The sequence below is a fragment of the Perca fluviatilis genome, chromosome 4 (assembly GCF_010015445.1).
Source record: "Perca fluviatilis chromosome 4, GENO_Pfluv_1.0, whole genome shotgun sequence".
Classification (NCBI taxonomy): domain Eukaryota; kingdom Metazoa; phylum Chordata; class Actinopteri; order Perciformes; family Percidae; genus Perca; species Perca fluviatilis.
This window is the reverse complement of record NC_053115.1, coordinates 41,097,781-41,116,982: the sequence shown is the minus strand read 5'-3', so window position 1 is coordinate 41,116,982 and position 19,202 is coordinate 41,097,781. Positions and strand designations below refer to the sequence as shown.

General features: G+C 43.7%; 1 protein-coding gene across 13 annotated transcripts in view; it reads left to right on the top strand.

The window, feature by feature from the left end:
* The window catches only part of LOC120557451 (dedicator of cytokinesis protein 3-like), a 297,285-nt gene that overhangs the window by 184,348 nt on the left and 93,735 nt on the right, over positions 1-19,202 (top strand). For 12 of the 13 annotated variants that reach the window (XM_039797775.1, XM_039797784.1, XM_039797783.1 and 9 more), the window contains exon 7: positions 15,595-15,743. In XM_039797775.1, the coding sequence (XP_039653709.1) occupies positions 15,595-15,743 (149 nt within the window). Of the gene's footprint in view, positions 1-998; positions 1,104-15,594; positions 15,744-19,202 lie in introns of those variants that run through there. The other variant, XM_039797786.1, reaches the window with a different exon arrangement.

The following is a 19,202-nucleotide window of genomic DNA, read 5'->3' as shown; positions in this document are numbered from 1 at the left end:
GTCAAAAGTGACGCCAATAGTCCCGACCCAGCAAATTTATTTAAAGCGTGTTTAGATATGTAACAATAACAATAATATAATAATAATAACAACGCCAAGCATCCGTATTTTACACGATGGGAGTGAGAATGTGTTGTAAAATCCGACGTTAACTTTACTTCCCGGAGGTTACGTACATGACGCTGATGAAGCTCTGAAACGCGTTGCTCTCGTCAGCGATATGAATCGGATAACTCTTATTCTTTGATTTGTCTTACCAGGTTTTAGGTAGGGGACTTTTTTTAGCATTACACCATTCTGTCAACCTCTGACCGGTCGGCCCGATTGGGGGTTTCTACAATTACCAAATTCAAACCAGGTTATTTCCCAGACGGAATGCAGGTGTTGACATAGCGTTGCTTCTCTCTCCATCAAACACTCCACCTCTGTCCTTTCATGCGTCTGCTCTCTCTCTCTCTTTCTACCTTTTGTACACACCAACATCACACATTTGATTTAAAGGCTCTCTGTGGGCAGCAGCCTCAGGATATCAGCTCTGCTGTCCGACGTCTTTAGCATCAAGTGAGCTGTATATATATATATATATATATATATATATATATATATATATATATATATATATATATATATATATATATATATTAAATATACACACACACACACACCTTGCTGGATCTGTTCTCAGCTTTTTGCACCCTCTCCAACATCGCAAAAGTGGAGAGGAGCTTTCCTGCTGAAGACTGGCCCGTGGGTGGGTGGATAGTTGAGAGAGAGAGAGAGAGAGAGGGAGAGGGCGAGGAAGAAAGAAGAAAGAGCGATAAAGAAAGATGAGAAAGATGGAGACTGGGAGCAGGTCAGAGGATGGGAGAGAGGCAGAAAAAGGCTTAGGTACACACACATAAGACACAAGCAGAGAGAGAGAGAGAGAGAGAGAGAGGTAGTGTAACATTGTGTGTGGCTCTCAAGTCGTTTGACAGGCTATGATTTTCTTCTCGTCTGCCGAGTTGGATTGCTGTTTAGCGGCTTGCCAGTGTTAGAGTCATAGAAAGAGAAAGGAGGAAGGCGAGGAGAGAAACGAGTGGATTCATCCTCTCAACATACCTGTAAGTAGCCATAATTATCTCCTACATTTTGGGCATACAGTGTGTGTCTGTTTCTTCAAGGTAAATGTTTGTTTGAGTTTTCCACATGGAGTGAAAGTGTGTTTTATTCCCATACTTGTGGATTTGAGCTGCATTTAAACTTGTACATCTGTGTCCGTCCTGGGTCTATAGGCTTCAATAAGTGCAGTGTCATATATTGTCTTGGTGACTCACACACGGTTGCCACGACGACGGGGCCATTGTTGGCATACAGTTGCTGTTTCTTCATTGCATCAGTGGAAAGCTATATATCCACAGATATTATTATGGCTCAAGTATTTGAGTTGTATGATCTTACGACATAATGTGTGGCTATAATCCTCCACAACGTCTTTGCTCTCATATTACATAATATCCTAAACAGCCAAAGTCATATTAATGAAACTGTCTTCATGAGTGACCGTGGCTTTATCGTTATATTGAGGGATAATTATGATTTGCCTTGATGTCACTTCTGCGTAACCTATATTCTCTCTTTTGAGCAGCTCTCACGTTTCAGCCTCATCTTTTCATTGCGTTTGAATTAAGGGGTTTAATGTTACCCAGATCACGTCACTCAGAGGAGAGTTCTACATTTACATGTAAAAAAAAAAAAGTCTCCTTTGTGAGTTTAATCCAATTTTCAAACTGTATTTCCAAACTGTAACGGTGTTCATCATACTAAATAACATATGTCCCTTTTTGGGAAAGTGATGCTGTCATTTTTTGCTCTTATTATGAAGTAGTGTGCATTACATCATTTCTAAAAGCTGTCTATCTTAGAGAAGCTGTATAAGTCATCAATGCAAGCAGCTTATTACGACCTTTATTTCCGTTTGTTAATCGATGACTAGTGGCCGTAAAATGATGACAGGCGCAAAGGAGGAAGTCAGTTAAAGTAGAATAAAGAGCCTTAAAGACTGCGTAGGGATTGGTCAAACAAACACGGTTTCACCCAGGAAACAGCTGTTTGTGTCCCGTGTTAAACCAATAGTCAACATTGACTTACGTAACTTAAGCTAGGTAACAAACCCACCTCATTTTATCCCAAAGCATGATCTTTTCCTAAACCTAACTAAGTATTTTTGTTGACTAAACCTAACTACATAGTTCTGTTTCACAATGTTAACCAAATGTTTAAAACTGTGACTGTTTCATGTAAACCATGTGTTTCAGACTGTGTTAAATAGTAGTAACAGTCATAGATGTCGTTTTGGAAGTCATTGGCAAGCAACCTATTCTGTCGCTCAGGTATGAAGACTTGTTGTGTATAACGTGCTTGCCCTCCAGGCAGTTTCCAATGAATTGTAATCATAACTTTACAAAGTTGTAATTTTGAAACCAAACCACAATATTTCTCCAACCTTAAAGCTTTAGCGCGTAACTTTTTGATATTAATGAACGTCCGATACATTCAAGCGGTTGCCAAATGAGTTGCTACAAAGATAATTAAGACTATCAGCTCCACACAACTCTCTCTGGATTTATATGTTCAGAAGATTGTGGCGTCCGGTGACTTTTCCGCACAGAAACTTGAAGTGAAGATAATGACCTCTTCTGAAGAGTCCATCACATTTTTTTAATCCTCAGTGTCCTCCTTGGCTACTAGCAACTGCGTGGAGGAGGGTTGTGCACAATCACTTAAAGGTGCCGTAGGTAAGATTGTGAAGATCCAGGATTTAGCCAAAGAATTTGAACATCGACAACTTCTCAGTCCCTCCCCCCCTTTCTGCTAAAGCACAAAACGGTCTCCTAAGCCCCTCCCCCCACAAGGAAGAAAGAATGTGTGTGCATGAGCAGTGATTGACATGCAGTTAGACCCCTGGCCCTGATTGGAGGATCTGAACAGGGAGCGGTGGATTTTTTATAAATGACCCCTTTCATGTAGTTCTACTGGAACATAGGGTCAGTTTCAGCAAATATGACAGAAAGGTAGTTTTATAAGTCTTACCTACTGCACCTTTAAAGGCTTGTATAATGTGGACGCGCCGACAGTGTTGTTGTCATTACTTGTTGTCAATTCCTCATGGGGGCGACAGAAACTACGCACTATAGCTTTAACTAAGTATGTTATGTGCCTAAAACCCGACCAAAGCTTAGCTGTAGCTGTTCCAGATCAGAAAACGCTTTTGTTTTTGCGGCAGTGATTCATGAAGGCACAGATTAATGATGGTTTCCTGCAGATACGGGTGTCATAGTGCGTTCCATTTACCTCGGAACTCGGAAACAGGAGCTGGGAATAACGTCACACCTGAGTTGAATGCGTTCCATTTACAAGTCGGGGTGTTATTGTTTTCATAAGCCTAGCCAGGTTAGCCATTGTTAGCAATACCAGTTTATAAGAACGCATTACGCTGTTTTTTTGTGCATACAAACAGTTGTTAGTCAAGTTAGTTTTTTTAGGGAGTGGCTTGTAGCCTCTATAGTTGCACTTTTTTCTGGACATCATTGTCCTTTTGGTTTCCTGTACAGCTAAATAAGAAAGCTAGCAATCCAAGCGTTTAGTTGTTGAGCACTCCAATATCAGGAGATATAATTAGCCTCCTGGACATCGTCACCTTTGACCTCTCTGAGAGAAGAGTGATCTCCTTCCAAAATGTCCCTTTGAGCGCTGTAAAGGAAGCTCGTCCCTCCAAAGTGTCTGTTTCTGCACCGCTAAGCTGTACACGGAGGTTGTCCTTCCAAAATATGGGCTCATGCAGTATATTGTCATTCAGTACCATGTGTTATTCCCCCCATTATTAATATGAAAGGAGATGTCCTTCCAAAATCTGAGTGACCCCTCAGTTCTCGATGAAATATTCACTTCAGTCTATATTTACACCATTGCTTTCTTTAAAGCTTTTAAAGCTTTTGAAATTCTTAAAGCTAAATTGGATCACATCCATTCTCAAAACCTGAATAAACTTTGTTTCCAAATCACAGACTGCACTTTTCGTAGCTGGAAGGTGAGGAGGAGTTAGTATGAGGAAGTGGAGCCAGGATAAAGGCAGGGGTAGGGGGGGGCTCTCTGTGAGGTTCAGGAATGGTTAGGAGCTCTCGCCTCTACAGCATTATATTGACATCTTACAGTAAATGATGGCTACCACTGAGACTATAGGACTTGTTTTATATATTGTGTATTGCCTTTATTGTCTCTCATCTATTGCTTTTATTTAATGCTCGTAGTAATTGTAACCAGACATCTTTAAATGTTTTAACCATTGTTTGGTGAGTGTTCGTTGGAACTGACTGTATGAACTGGGATTCAACAAATTAATTTAGGATTCTGAACTAAAAAATCCGGTCTGGGTGTTAAGATTAAAATGTCACGACGGTATGATTCCTATCTCATTTATTTCTCATTTATATTCTGAAATCAGGTCGGAAAATACCTCGTTTCCATGTACCGTTTTTTTACTTGTTTTGCTTTCATAACAGATGTGTCATCTGTGCCGCTTCTGGGTCATTTGGACCAGGTGGTGTGAATGTATCGTACAGTCGGAGAGGAAACTGTCCTTCCTCCGTCCACCTCCTGAACTACACACAGCATGGGACACGACAGGCTGCCACTCCTGCTGTCACACCCTGCTTGGTGTGTGTGTGTGTGTGTGTGTCTGTTTGTCTGTTGCGTGTCACCAGGCAGGGTTTACACAAGGTCAGGGGGAGGATTTGGGATGGAGTTTGCACCAGACTAACAAGCACAGGGTTCCTGCGTGATGCCAAGCTCCTGCTAGGGGACAGTTGCATTTTCCAAACTCTGCGACAGCTTGGAGTAGCCTGTGGCTCAGCCGAGAAGCAGATATTCACCTGCGGCAAAGTGTCTAGACTTGTTTCAATGTAGGATCCCAGAAAAAAGGCAGAGAAGAATTTATTCAAAAACATACTGTTCTATTTCGTCCTTGCTGACCGCCAGAGGCAGTGCTTAACGCTGAATATGTTCCGTATCGTTGTATATTCCTACAGAATCTTCTCGCAGGTTCGCAAGATTCCGATTGACCAAGAACTCTGGCGGTCATCCAGGATTCATAGGACCGCAGTTACATTCGTAACTTACGTTTTACACTGCAGTCTACGGCTGTGAAACAAAACGCGTTGATCTTAGGAAAAGTGCGATACAATAAAAAACAATCCTTAAAATACACTTATAGGCTACAGTAATGTAGGAAGTTAATTGTGTAAAAGTGGACCCACAGGGGTAAATATAGTCAAATATTGTTATATGTTTATGGCTGATTTATAGCATGTAGGCTCAACGCCGTTGTGAGGATTTAATCTTCTGCGCAGTGTGTCTGCGTCAATCTAGCCTATCACTTTAAGAGAATAGCAGAGCCACTATGTGTGTGTGTGCATGGGGAGTGTGGTAGAGTGAGTGAGAGAGTGATGAGGATTAGCTTCGGAGCGAGTAACCGACTCCGGCGGTGGAGACGGAGAAACAAAGTGTCTCCCCTGTTCTTTCTGACCACGGAGGGAAATCTGGAGCAGGAGAAGTTAACTCTGGGTGCAACGCTACCAAGCCACGGCCGAGCAGACCAATCACAGTTGTCACGGTCTGTGTCCCGCGACATGTAGTTACATTTCTGGGAAGGTGCGCGTCAGACAGGCCGCAGCGTAGGCTCTGTGTCTACACGTACCTGTGGTGTAGATTCAACACAGAACCATAAATGAAGCTTAGGTGTTAACCTTGTAGTCAGTTATTCAGTGAGCTGAGTTGTTAAAAATAGACACTCAGTAACTCAACTCCAAATAGTATCTTCTATTTTTCAAACATTTAAATCAGAAGACTTGATATCTGATTTTCTCCATATAGCCCAGCCCTATTTGCTATCGATATCGCAGTAAAGACAGTGTATTGGGTGTATTTTCATTTAAAGCCTGTGAGTCTTTAATGTCACTTATGTGCATGCTTAGAAAAAAAGAGAGAAAAAAATAAAGATTAGAAAAAGAATAATCCTGAAAAATATTCAGGATTTCGACTGAAAGATATAAACATCCTACCTTGTTCAGAAGTATCCTAAGAAAGCAGTTGCAGCGTTACAAAAAAACAGTTAAGAAGTGGAGACCGAAAAGGATTTCAGAGGCTCTTTGTGTACGCTCCCCCGGTGATCTGCCTCAGCTCTTTTGGTTTTCAGTAACACAGCAGCCGAGTTGACAGCTGTGAAAATGAAGCGGGACGTTTGCTAATGAATGTGAGGTGTTGTGAGTGTCCCCTCTGATTTGGGAGATGCCAGACTTACTCACTTCCTATTAGAAGGCGTGAAACCGCTGACTTCCTGAAAGCAATCAGTTGCACATTACAGATCATCCGATTATATTTGCAGTCCCACTTGTCAGTGCGAGTTACCATCTAGTCTTATGAGGAAGTAGTTTTGCGTAGCCAGACCTGTCTCCACATTTTAGGAGAAGAGAAAAAAGAACCGCTCTGGGTTGTTTGCATTTCTTTAAACCAATCACAGTCGCCTTGGGCGGCGCTAAGCTCCGGACGCAGCGACGGTGGCTCTGCTAAATAGTCTCGGGAGATAACTTGTTTTTGACCCGCAAAAGAAAAAGCCACATACAGTATTAAATGAAGTGAACTGTTGACACAATATAGTAACGTGAGCTATTTAAATTAGCTGATACATGGTTAAAGGACAATTCCGGCACAAAATGAACCTAGGGGTTAATAACATATGTGTACCGAGTCGACCGTTCTCTGGGACATGTTTTCATGCTAATCAAATGTGTCTCTAGCTTGAAACTAGCTAGCGCAAACCGGTGATTAGCTGCTAACGCTAGCTTTCGGGGCAGAGGGTAAAGTAAAAAGAAATCACTATCAGTCACGACCAGTCGAACGCCGAACGCCGTGTCTGAGCTATGTTACTGGTTACTGGTTGCACGGCGTTCGTGATTCGACTGGTCGTGACTGTTTTCCCAAGATGGCGCCTGCCTGTATACGCGAACGGTACAGTCTTTCTAAACTATCTTTTTAATGAACTGTCTGTACGCTTACAAAGTTCTCAATGCTTCGGTTTGCATGTAGGGACCCTCATTATGCCAGAATTGTCCTTTAAACCTCATTGGCTCTTACCAGTGTATCTCCGTGTGTACAAAATGTCCCAGTTAGAGAGGAAATGCCGTAAAGATATTCTTTGTAAATCTTTACAATCATTCCCTGAAAGAACCGAGCAGGCCTGCCTTGTTGCACCATCCAAATGTTCTTCAAAACGTGACATTTTCAGCGTGTAGCTCAAAGCGTCAAAAATACATAATTATCTCAAATGTGTCTTGTTGGGCAACACTGGCCCACGAATACATGTCTTTCATAGAACAGATTTTTTTTTATTAAATATATTTTCAGGTACATGTTATAATTGTGATCAAAGTGAAACTGCGACATTTCGAAAGATTTAGTGCGTTTTAATAATCCAACATTTTAACCTCATCACTTAATAACCAGGCACTTTTTACGTGAAACTTCAAAACATGCCATTTGCTTTTCCTCATTAGTCCGGTGTTAGAAATGGAGCAGGATGGAAAAGAAGTGTTGCAAATGTCCCATTAGATAGCCGAGCTGTCAGGCTGAATAAAATCCTATCACATATTAATGGCAGGCTTTGACAACCTTTGGTCCCCCGTCCCTCAGCGTGAAAATCCACCGGCGTGAGTTTAATGTTGTGGTAGAAAGGGCAGAGCGGTTTGTTGATGCGAGGGGGAGACGTTACGGTACACATTTCTAGTTTGTGGGCTGTCGGAGTGATTAAGATGTTCATATTATGTCCCTCTAGCTCCGAAATAAGCAAAAGGCCAATGCGGCAATAAAGAGGAAAGTAAATGTTTGATTTAGTCGAGCGCTGCAGCTCTGCCGCAAGCTGCCTTGTCAAACTGAACCTGAGCGGTTGTTTTCTTTCTCTCGTTGCTCCGTTCTCCACTTTGCTGTGCTGTGGCAAACACGTGGCTAACGCTGACACTTTACGTGCCTTTCATTGTGTTCAGGTTTTGCCGAGCTAATATCGAGACGCTCTGGATATGAGCCCCAATGAAACAGAACAGCTTCTACAAAACAGCATCATTATCTGCGATTCGCTCGGCCGCTTTTTATAGCGCCGAAGTGGTAAAGATGTGTTAAACGGTGTTGGGTGTGTGTGTGTGTGTGTGTGTGTGTGTGTGTGTGTGTGTGTGTATTCGTTCCCCCAGGATATGAAGGTGTGATTACTCACTCCAGCTGGGGGAAGAGGCAGAGAAAGGCAGTTTGGGAGGGAGGGGAGGGAGGGAGGGAGGGAGGTGGTGAGGGAGAATAAATCCACAAATAGTCGACACAAAAGAGATTTCAACTCCGCAAAACAAACCTAAGTGCCCCCGTTGTACCTCCGAGATTGTGTATTTTCTCTCAGAGATAGACAAATTGGGCCGTCTCGTGTCAAAGCTCCATACGTCTCCATCCGTGGTGCTGATGGACTTATTTTGAGTGCCATCTTGAGGGCGGAGAGGAGACTCTGTTCCCTCCCGTTGTGCCGGCTGGTTCACCTGTGCCGAGACTTGGGTTGGTTGACTCAGAAGAGGGTCGAAGGTCGAAGCACATCCACCCACTGACTGGGGACGGCCAGATGTCCCAGAATAAATCCACAGTCCAGGTTTTAAGGCAGGCGGACCGGCTGTTTGAGTGAAACAAGTACAGATGGCACACGGCTCCCCGTCGCATCAAATCCTGCCCTCGCGCTTTTATTATTTAATGCATGTAGATACAAGTTTCAAGTCATCTTTGTTGGGACAGTTTTCTAGTTGGGATTGTGTTCTGAAAAACTATTTTCGAACCTGACAGGAACCCTAGACAAGAAACACACAAAGTATCAAACCCTTGAACTTCTTGCTTTGAGCCGCACTATTTTTTTATTTTTTATTTGCCACTGTAGAGAGAGAAAGGGATGGTTGAGACACAGAGGACACTAACATGGACATGCAACGTATCAAACCTGGAGAATGTATCAACAGGATAGCTAACCTAATTGACATCCAATCAGGCCCTTGTGAATCGGAATCGAATCAACTCGGGAAAATCATTGGCGATGCCCCAGTTCTAATCTCTCTAGTTCTAAAGGCTTCTCTAAAACACAAAGGCAGCATGGATTAGACTACAGGAGGTCAATAGTTGAGTGTTTCAACTGAGAAAGCATTAACAAGTGAGCACACACACACACACACACACTGGAACACATTTTCCCCTATAGCCTGTTCTATTATTAGTGCTCTAATGTACCCTACAGGCTTTCGGCAGCAGGCAGGAGAGTTAAATGCCCATTCAGTTCTTGGCAGGATGCTAGAAAGGCAGAAATTCCTTTGCAGGGGCAGGTGCTCTAAACACACACGCACGCACACACACACACACACACACACACACACACACACACACACACACACACACACTCACGCACACTGTCCTCTGAGATTGTTAGTGTGTAAGGTCTACTCTAACAACTACTCTCACACAGTCTCACACATACAGTACATTACGTGTACGTGCATGGCTATGCTGTATGCATGGGGTAGGATTACATTGGTATTCAATTCATTCTGTTTATACACGGATACATAATTTCAAACACACGCATATGGAGAGGTCTGGAACCTGTCTAAAGGAGAGATCAGCGGGTGATACATTCACTGGCTCGTCGTGTGTCTCTTTCAGTCTTTGTGTGTGTGTGTGTGTGTGTGTGTGTGTGTGTGTGTGTGTGTGTGTGTGTGTGTGTGTGTGTGTGTGTGTGTGTGTGTGTGTGTGTGTGTGTGTGCGCGTGTGCTGGTATCTCTGATATAGAGGAGATGCATCCGAATCATTATATAACTGTGGCTGCAGTGGAGGCAGAGCTGTTTTTAGGAAACTAAGCTGGGAAATACGATAACATGGAGCTTGGCGAGCACAGTTGAAGAATCTCTGATATCGATCGGTGACTTGCTGCTCCCCCAGTGCATGCTGGGACTGATTTGAGCCCACACCTGGAATAAGTGAGAGATTAGATGAAAGACCAGATAGGTTGACTGCAGCAGTCAAGACTCCCTAATCTTTGAACAGCATTCTGAGGGTTTGGATGTGATCGGTAGCTTTAGGTAGACTGAGACCTTACGAGAACGCATAACCCCCCTTCCAGGCTGCCTCCTGCGTTGGTCTAGGCCTGTCTGCCGCGCTCTGGAAGGTTGCCAGGTTGGCGTGATAAATCACCCAATCATGTTTCAAGTCTTAAGTCAAAGTCAAGTCGAGGCATTTATCAATGTAAGTCAAGCAAAGTCTCAAGTTCCTCAAATTTGTGACTCGAGTCAGGGTATGTGACTCGAGTTCCCCATGTTGTGGAATTTCCAGCTTATGAACACATGCTATGTAAGTCGAGACAGTGGTACCCAGGTGTTATTCAGGTCAGTGTCCAACATAACCTCATAACCTTTCCAGGCAGAGGATTTGTTGAGCTTTGTGCCTCCGTAGATGACGGTAGACGTAGCAGCTGTATGGTAAGACTGCTGCTCACCAGCCAAGGCTATAGGAAGTAAACACATACCACTTTTGGTCTGTGCTGAGGTATTTGGGAGCCCGCAAAACCTTTGTTTACCTTAAATGTTCAGCTAAATGTAACTCCTCCAGCATGAGTTTTAAATACACCTTCAGGAGGACAGGAACTTCAGAGAGTTGGGAAAGCCCGACACAATACCACATCGTGGTTAAACTGTACTGCCTGCTGAATTCGCTCTTCAATTGAGTGTTCATTAAATGCTCCTGTGTAAGTCATCAAAGTCTCCCAACTAAGCGTCACACGGCCAGGTGGATCTGCACTGTTAGGTGCATGTATTTGGCGCAGGGTTTAGGCCTCCTTCCTCAAGAAGATGTTATGTTTAAAAAAAAATGCAATTTCCCCATACATTTTGTGTCTCTTTGTGGGGGTTTTTCTCGTTGTTGGTTTTTGTGTCTCTTTGTAGTCGTGTCGTGACTCTTTTTGGTCATTTTTGTTTTCTTCGGGCTTGTTTTGGGTCTGTGTGGTCATTTGGCGTCTCTTTGTAGTCGGTTTGTGTCCCTTTTGTGGTAGTTTTGCGTCCCATTTTCCACATCGTTTTCGACCGTTATTATCAATTCAATTCAATTTTATTTATAGTATCAAATCATAACACGAGTTATCTCGAGACACTTTACAGATAAAGTAGGTCTAGACCACACTCTATAATTTACAAAGCCCCAACAATTACAGTAATTCCCTCAAGAGCAAGCAGTGCGACAGTGGCGAGGAAAAACTCCCTCTTGGGAAGAAACCTTGGACGGTGCCGGTTGGGGATGCGATGAACAGTGGCAATAATAGTCACATTAATAATGGAACAGTGACTTCAAATGGTAGTCGTAGTAGTTCATGTCATATCAGGGCGCTGCAGGGCGTTACAGGATGTAGCGTGGCCCAGCAGAGTATGGATGGACGTAGCAGGAAGCAGCAGGGTTCAGCAGGACGCAGCATGACATTGCAGGGCACCACAGAGCTTAGCAGGGAGTGCAGCAGGACCACGGCGACAGCTGCAACCAAGATCTTGGTGCCAACGTTCTCCAAGGAAATACGCTGGGGGGAAAAACATAAGGACTCCGGGGAGTAAACTCCCCAGAAGCTAGGATTAATAACAAGCATTTCTGGGACGGGATGCACACAAATGGAAATAGAAAGGGAGAGGAGAGAGCAGCTCAGTGTGTCAAAGGAAGGAAGTCCCCCGGCAGTCTAGAACTGTAACAGCGTAACTAAGAGAGACAGGTCATAATCACCATATCTGTGTCTAAAACGTTGGAAAAGCTAGTAAATAAAATAACTCTCAAAGAGCTAAAGACAAAACTTGCTAAAAAAGTCCAACTACAATCATTAGATCGGAGAAAAGTCTTTTAGTTAACATTCATTCGGCTTAGATGCTGCCCTAAACAGCTCGGGGGCTGCACCTAAACCTTATAACGGCAGAGAAAGCCCTGACATGGGATCATTTTATCAAGTGGTTTTCTGCTCTAACAGTTTTATAGTTTACAGTTTCTAAATTATTATAATACATCTTTGAGGCAATGAATCCACAGGGAGGTCCTTTTTAAAAGTCTGGCGTCTGTTTCTCAGTACTTCCTGTTGGGAACCGTGTTGCACCGTCCCAGCACTGCTGAGAGGTTTGTATGTTTTTAGCACCCAGCGCAGAGAGCAAGGTTAGAAAAAGTAAAATTTTAGCCAAAGAGTGCCATATTTTTTAGATGGATTTTTGAGTAGTTGCTTAGCAACAGCAGAAGTAACACACTTCAGATCTCCTCAGCATCTGTTTAGCATTTGTTTTTAAGGAGATGCCCAGTGGACACTATGCTCTTTGATTTACCCTCTGAGAAGCCGTATTAAAATTCTGTATGAGCACATAATCATTAGTGATGCAGCAACATCTTTCAGAGCGCAAAAATGATGATATATCTTACAGGACAAACAAAAGTAGAAAGATGTTGAAAGCCTACAGATAGTCCAAACTGAACTGAATGAAGGCAGAATACTGTTGATACGTGTTTTCTGGGAAGGCCCTTCTATATTTTAATATTCTCTGGTCTATCGGGGCTAAGTTATAATAAAAAGTTATTTTAATATAGCACCTTTGACAGAACAAAGTCACAAAGTGCTTCACAAGAGTACAATTGTTAAAAAATAAGACAAAAAGGGTTAGTACTGTAAAAAGATCAAGAGACTCAGAGATTTGACTTTGACTCTAGCTCAGAGACTTGACTTTGACTCTAGCTCAGAGACTTGACTTGGACTCTAGCTCAGAGACTTGACTTGGACTCTAGCTCAGAGACTTGAGACTTGACTTGGACTCTAGCTCAGAGACTTGAGACTTGACTTAGACTCTAGCTCAGAGACTTGAGACTTGACTTGGACTCCAGCTCAGAGACTTGAGACTTGACTTATACTCTAGCTCAGAGACTTGAGACTTGACTTGGACTCCAGCTCAGAGACTTGTGACTTGACTTGGACTCTAGATTAGAGACTTGTGACATGACTTGGACTCTAGCTCAGAGTCTTGTGACTTGACTTGGATTCTAGCTCAGAGACTTGTGACCTGACTTGGACTTGAACTCCAATAATACAAAATAGTACATCTTAGCCCAACAGAGCAGGGGTGCAATAAATACACCAGCACGTCGCACTTAGCACTTTAATAATTACAGATGTGTGTCCTTTTGTGTTGCTTTGCCGATCTCATTTTTCATGTTGATTTTAGAATGTTTTTATGTTACATGTTGGTTATGTTTATGTTGTGAACAGATTGTAGCACTATGTCCAAGACAAATTCCCCCTAGGGGACAATAAAGTGTATTCTATTCTATTCTATTGTAGCTCAGAGACTTGAGAGCCTCTCTGGTTTATACTGTAGCATACATGACTCTGAACCTAAGTTTGATTACACTGTTGTGTTCCTGAGAGAGTGCTCCCCCTAATCCAAGAACCCAGCAGACAGGCACATCGCTGAGCTACAGGCACACAGTTCTTATTTAAAGCAGCAGGTTGAGAGAGCGGCAAGGTTCACAAACACTCTCACACCAGAGAGGTGGCCGACACTGGCTGCCTGCTGTCTGGAGCCGCTGGGGGAAACACTAATGTGCTTGGCTCAAGTTCACCTCAATAACAGAAGGGAGCTTGTGTGTCACTGTCCTTTAAGCTGCATACTAGAGCTGTAATCGGGCCTTAAAAGTTAGGCCCGACAAGGCCCGAGCCCGACAAGTACTTTTTGATTGACAGCTTTTTAAAAGCCCGAACCCGTTTACAGCCTGACATTATTCACATGTGCACACGCACACAGCTATTTTGCCTTTTGTCAAGAATGAGTCATTTATACATTTTTTTTTACATCATTTATTCATGACTAACGCAGGCTATAGGCCACTTGGAAGTTGGAACAAAGACATAAAATAAGTCATCTGTAACATCATAACATCTCAGCACTCTAAATAGGCCAACATGCCTTATCGGCGACGAATTCCCTGTCGTTTTGCTGTCGTACTTTAACAGAATGTCGCATCTTTTTGCATTTTACATAACCCACTGGCTCATTATTCTCATTATTCACACGGTCAAAAGTTTTCCACACCTCTGACTTTGCTTTCTTTGCCGGTGCAACCAAAACGTAATCGCCAGCGGTCAGCCTCCGTTTCACCTTCTCAGCATCCATTTTCACGCTAATCAAAACGCATCACCTGACCGCTCATTTACCGCGCAACCCGGAGCGGAAGCCCGAGGCCCCTGTAAAATTAACCTGTCGGGTCCCAACGGGTCCCTTCGGATCTTCAGCTCCGCCGTCTACACATGATTCTTACTAGAGGCAAAGCGCAGTGCAGGAACGTTCTGGAATTGGTTGCGCCTTGAAAGGTCAGTGGCAACGAGGTCAATGTTGAAATAATTTGAAACATTGAGCGCAGCGCACGGCAGCAATTCCAAACGGTGCGCAGCACCTAGTTGGATGGCACCGCTCTCCCCATAGGAAAACAATGGAACGGCAAGCGGTTTTACCGCATATCATGTACTGTATAGGCGGCTTTAGCGCTACATAGGTGAGTAAAGGTATACTAAGCGATACAAAAGCGATGTTGGGTGACGTCACTTCTTGTTGACGTTCAAAGTATTGTCAAACACAACGGAGGCTAGCTCGCCCCTCCCTCTTCCTCATCCCGTCCCCTCCCCCTCTCTTCCCTTCTGTGCATTCATGAACGCGCATTGTGGAAGTAGCTTACGTGCTAACGCTGCCAACTTTTCTTGTCGGTTATTGGCTGGAACACTGTTTATGTTTGGTGGTGCAGGTTGGCGCAGTTTGTTGTCGTTGGCGTTTGTGGAGCCTGGGCTGTCTACAGAGACCGCGTTTTTTTACAGTGTGTTCAGGAGACAAATATGTGACAAAAAGTTATGTAGCCTAAAAAATGCGTGACATCGCTTAGAGCACCTTTAACAGCACACAATATTGGATGCACATCCGCTAACTTGGATGGAGTTGTAACCACGATGACTTTAGAATACCGATCAGAAGTAGGCGAAGGGAAACAACAAGTGCTAATTAAGTTCCTAAGTTAGTCTCTTTTGAGTCTAACTTATGAAGCTGCCGTGTGGATTTAGCTGTGTTCACAGCACCTGATGATAACTAAAAGTCTTGTCCATAACACTTGCAGAGCAGGTTGGACTGTAAACGTGTGTGTTGTTAAAAGCTCTGTGATAAACTGTGCATTGTTCCTCTGCCTCTGGGCCCATACATGCTGGCATTGGCTCAAACTCTCTGTGAGGATAAATAGGAATAAGCTGGTCAAACAATGAACGCATTCCCCTTAACTGCATTACAGTGAGCTGTTATTGTTGGAGCGCCAGTGCCATGGATAACACCGCACAGGAAAGGCCGTGTGACAGCTTACTCAGCTCCTTCACGAATATGAATGTAGTGCGTGAACAACTGATGAGTGTGTAATCCCTCTCCCTCTCTCTGCCTCTCTCCCTCTCTCCGTCAGAAACACAAAGTGGATCTGTTCTACAAGGTCCGCCACGTGATGATGGAGCTGATCGACCTGAGGAGGCAGCTCCTGTCCGGCCACCTGACGCAGGACCAGAGCCGAGACGTCAAGAGACACATCACAGTCAGACTGGACTGGGGCAACGAGTGAGAACACACACACACACACACATACATTGTACATCCTGGATTTCTTTCCTCGCCTCTTAGTTCCCCCCACCTTAGATGTGAGCGTAGGAGGCGAGGTAGCGACGCAGGGAGAAAGGAGACAAGACAACACACATTTTACAAAGGAGACATCCGTGCTTCAGAGCCATATCAAAGTCCCACCCATACACCCGCTGGACCAATCACAAGTTCATCCCAGCTGTCAATCATGATGTTTCAGCCCGTTTCTATAGCATCAAATGTCTAATACAAACCAAACTGATAAAAAATAAACACCAGAACAAACATCAGGGTGATCAGAACTACCTAAAATGACAGAAACCATCTTTGGGGAAAAATGTATTGTCTGGCGTGTACTTTGACTTTTTAGTTTGGCCCATGTCCCATCCGCTAACATGGAGGGGGCGGGGTTTATGACTTATACTGCAGCCAGCCAGCAGGGAGCGATCCAGATGCTTTGGCTTCACTTATACAGTCTATGCATCGACCCCCTGAGTCACGCCTCTTTTATACGACATGGTTGCCGAAAAGACTTCCGCAAAGAATATGGACCAGTTTACAGAGTGCGGACTGGTAGCCTGAGAGGTGCCAGTTCGCCCCCTGGGTACTGCCAAGGCACCAAACCCCCACCTTGCTCGGGGCGTGTGCCCATGGGCAGCGCCTTCGTTTTGACATCTCTCCATCAATGCATGCGTAGAGATCCGGTTTGAAAAAAATGTAATTTCCCTTCGGGGATGGGGGAGCTTTATTGACTAGGAGTGTGTTCTACTGCAAAAGAACACGTGGATGTCTGAAGAAGCTCTGCCCTGTAAAGGAGTACTACAGACGGCAGATCAGCGTGCTCCCCTGACACCCCCATGGGGCAAATACAAGTATGATTGGAGGCAGGTGGATGAAGCCGTACATCAGCGGTTAAAAGGACTCATGGGAGCTTGTCAGGCGGCTGATGGAAAACAAATGAAAAGGAGTAAAATTGCCCGTTGGCTTGGGATTGAGTTATTAATACTGGAGATATGAAAGGTGGGTGTCCCAGGACTTTAACAGGTTATTTAAAGCTCCAATCCGCAGAACCGTCGCATGGACTGTGCAAAATGTGGGGCCACAAGGTCTGTGCACCGACCAGGTGTGATTCCAGGATTTTTAAAGTGGGGTGGCACAAGTGGGGGGACCAATTATCAGTCAGGGGGGGCCCAGGGGATTTTATCAGAATACAGCATAGAAAATCTGCTTACAAATATAGTAAATTTTGGATAGGATGGAACAACACAATTCAACTTTTTTGTCACAGAACCATATAAAAATAATGTGCAATACACTTACAATAAACTTGCCTCAAACCTTGCTGTACACAGTTTTCAGATAATAGGAAAACAGAACAGAACTAGTGCTCTACAGTGAGTTCAATATGTTTCTACTTCTAAATTGGCCTTAAAAACAAAGTACACAGTTGCCATACAACGTGTGTTTAAAGTATACATCTATTTAGCAAATGGAAAGGCAGCGATTGGCAGAAGAGGCAGCAAAGTGAAACTACTCTGATCCAATGGAAATCAAATTTGTCTGATTGACAGCACTCTAATGGATTGGGAGGGGACACCAGGGGGGCCAATCATGTTTCGGGGGGGGAGAGGGCCCGCCCCTGGCACCGACCACTTTTTCTCTGGACTCTCAGTTATTCCACTTCGGATGAAGATCCTGGCCGGGATGAAGCAGCGGCTACTCGGCACGTTATAAACAAACTGAACACATGTGGGCTGAGCCCCGTCCCTCTGCTGTCTGCTGCTGCCTTCACGGACTGTAGGAACATCCCACTTCCGCACAGGCTGAAGGATGGTTTTAGACCGGAACAAAAAGCCAAAATCACCTGGGCTGCAACTAAAGGAAAATATTGCTAATATTCAGGAGAAAGTCAAAAAGACGTCAAAAAGACGTCAAAACTCAAAGATCTCAATGACAATGACTCAAATCGATTAATTGATTATCAAAATAGTTGGTGATTAATTCAAAGGTCCCATGACATGGTGCTCTTTGGATGCTTTTATATAGACCTTAGTGGTCCCCTAATACTGTATCTGAAGTCTCTTTTATATAGACCTTAGTGGTCCCCTAATACTGTATCTGAAGTCTCTTTTATATAGACCTTAGTGGTCCCCTAATACTGTATCTGAAGTCTCTTTTATATAGACCTTAGTGGTCCCCTAATACTGTATCTGAAGTCTCTTTTATATAGACCTTAGTGGTCCCCTAATACTGTATCTGAAGTCTCTTTCCCGAAATTCAGCCTTGGTGCAGAATTACAGTCACTAGAGCCAGTCCCACAATGAGCTTTCCTTAGGATGTGCCATTTCTGTGTCTGTAGCTATTGAGGAGGAGAGAGGGGGGGCAAGGTGGAGGGTGGGGGTGTGGCCTTGACCAACTGCCACTTTGTTCATTTGAAAGCCATGATGTCTCTCTGTTTCATGGGTGGGCCAAATTCTCTGGGCGGGCAAAGCAGAGAAAGGGGCGGTAACCTTTCCCCTTATGACATCATAAAGAGAAGATTCCTGATTGGTCCATCTGAGCTTTCATTTTCTCAAAGGCAGAGCAGGATACCCAGGGCTCGGTTTACACCTACCACCATTTCTAGCCACTGGGGGACCATAGGCAGGCTGGGGGAACTCATATTAATGTTAAAAAACCTCATAAAGTGACATTTTCATGCCATGGGACCTTTAACAGTTGACAACTAACCGATTCATCTTTGCAGCTCTACACCTTGCACTCTGCAATTAATATTCAAATTTCAAATGATGGCGCAAAACGTTAGCAGTAATAGTACTAACAGTAGGATTCAGATGGTGTTTTTCTGGTTTTTGTAGGACCCAGTAACAGTAGTAGCCTATATAATGTAAATAATAGTTCAGATTTTATGACACACATACCAATACAAGTTGGAATTGCATGCTATATTAATATTACATGTTACACATATTAATGCATGTGTGCAAGCCGAGGTGAGATATATTGAAGCCTGGCAGAGGATGACTGAGAACTCGCTGAGATAACAAACATTTGAAGCCACAATAACTCTCAAAAACAAGTTTACTGTGTGCTGCTTATCTGCCCCAGCAGATGACTGATAACTCCGTCTCCGGCTGGAGAGAGAAGTCGTGTCAGATAAAAACGAGCATCAACGTTTACAGGTTAATAGCCTGAGAGCTAATTCACACCGAAAAGTAGCTCGATGGGTAAACAAGCTGCAGTGCATCTTTATTTTTCAGTTTTATTCCACATTAAGTGGCTTGAAGTGTTCCGGTAGCTCTTTTAAATTTGAAAGAAAAGTTACGAGTCGAATAATCGCATGTGAAAAGCTAATTTTTTTTGCTTTTCATGTGATATTTTGTTTTGCTTGTTTGACAGTAATTTAATTATTTTAGTCCATTTTCTAGTAAATATGTG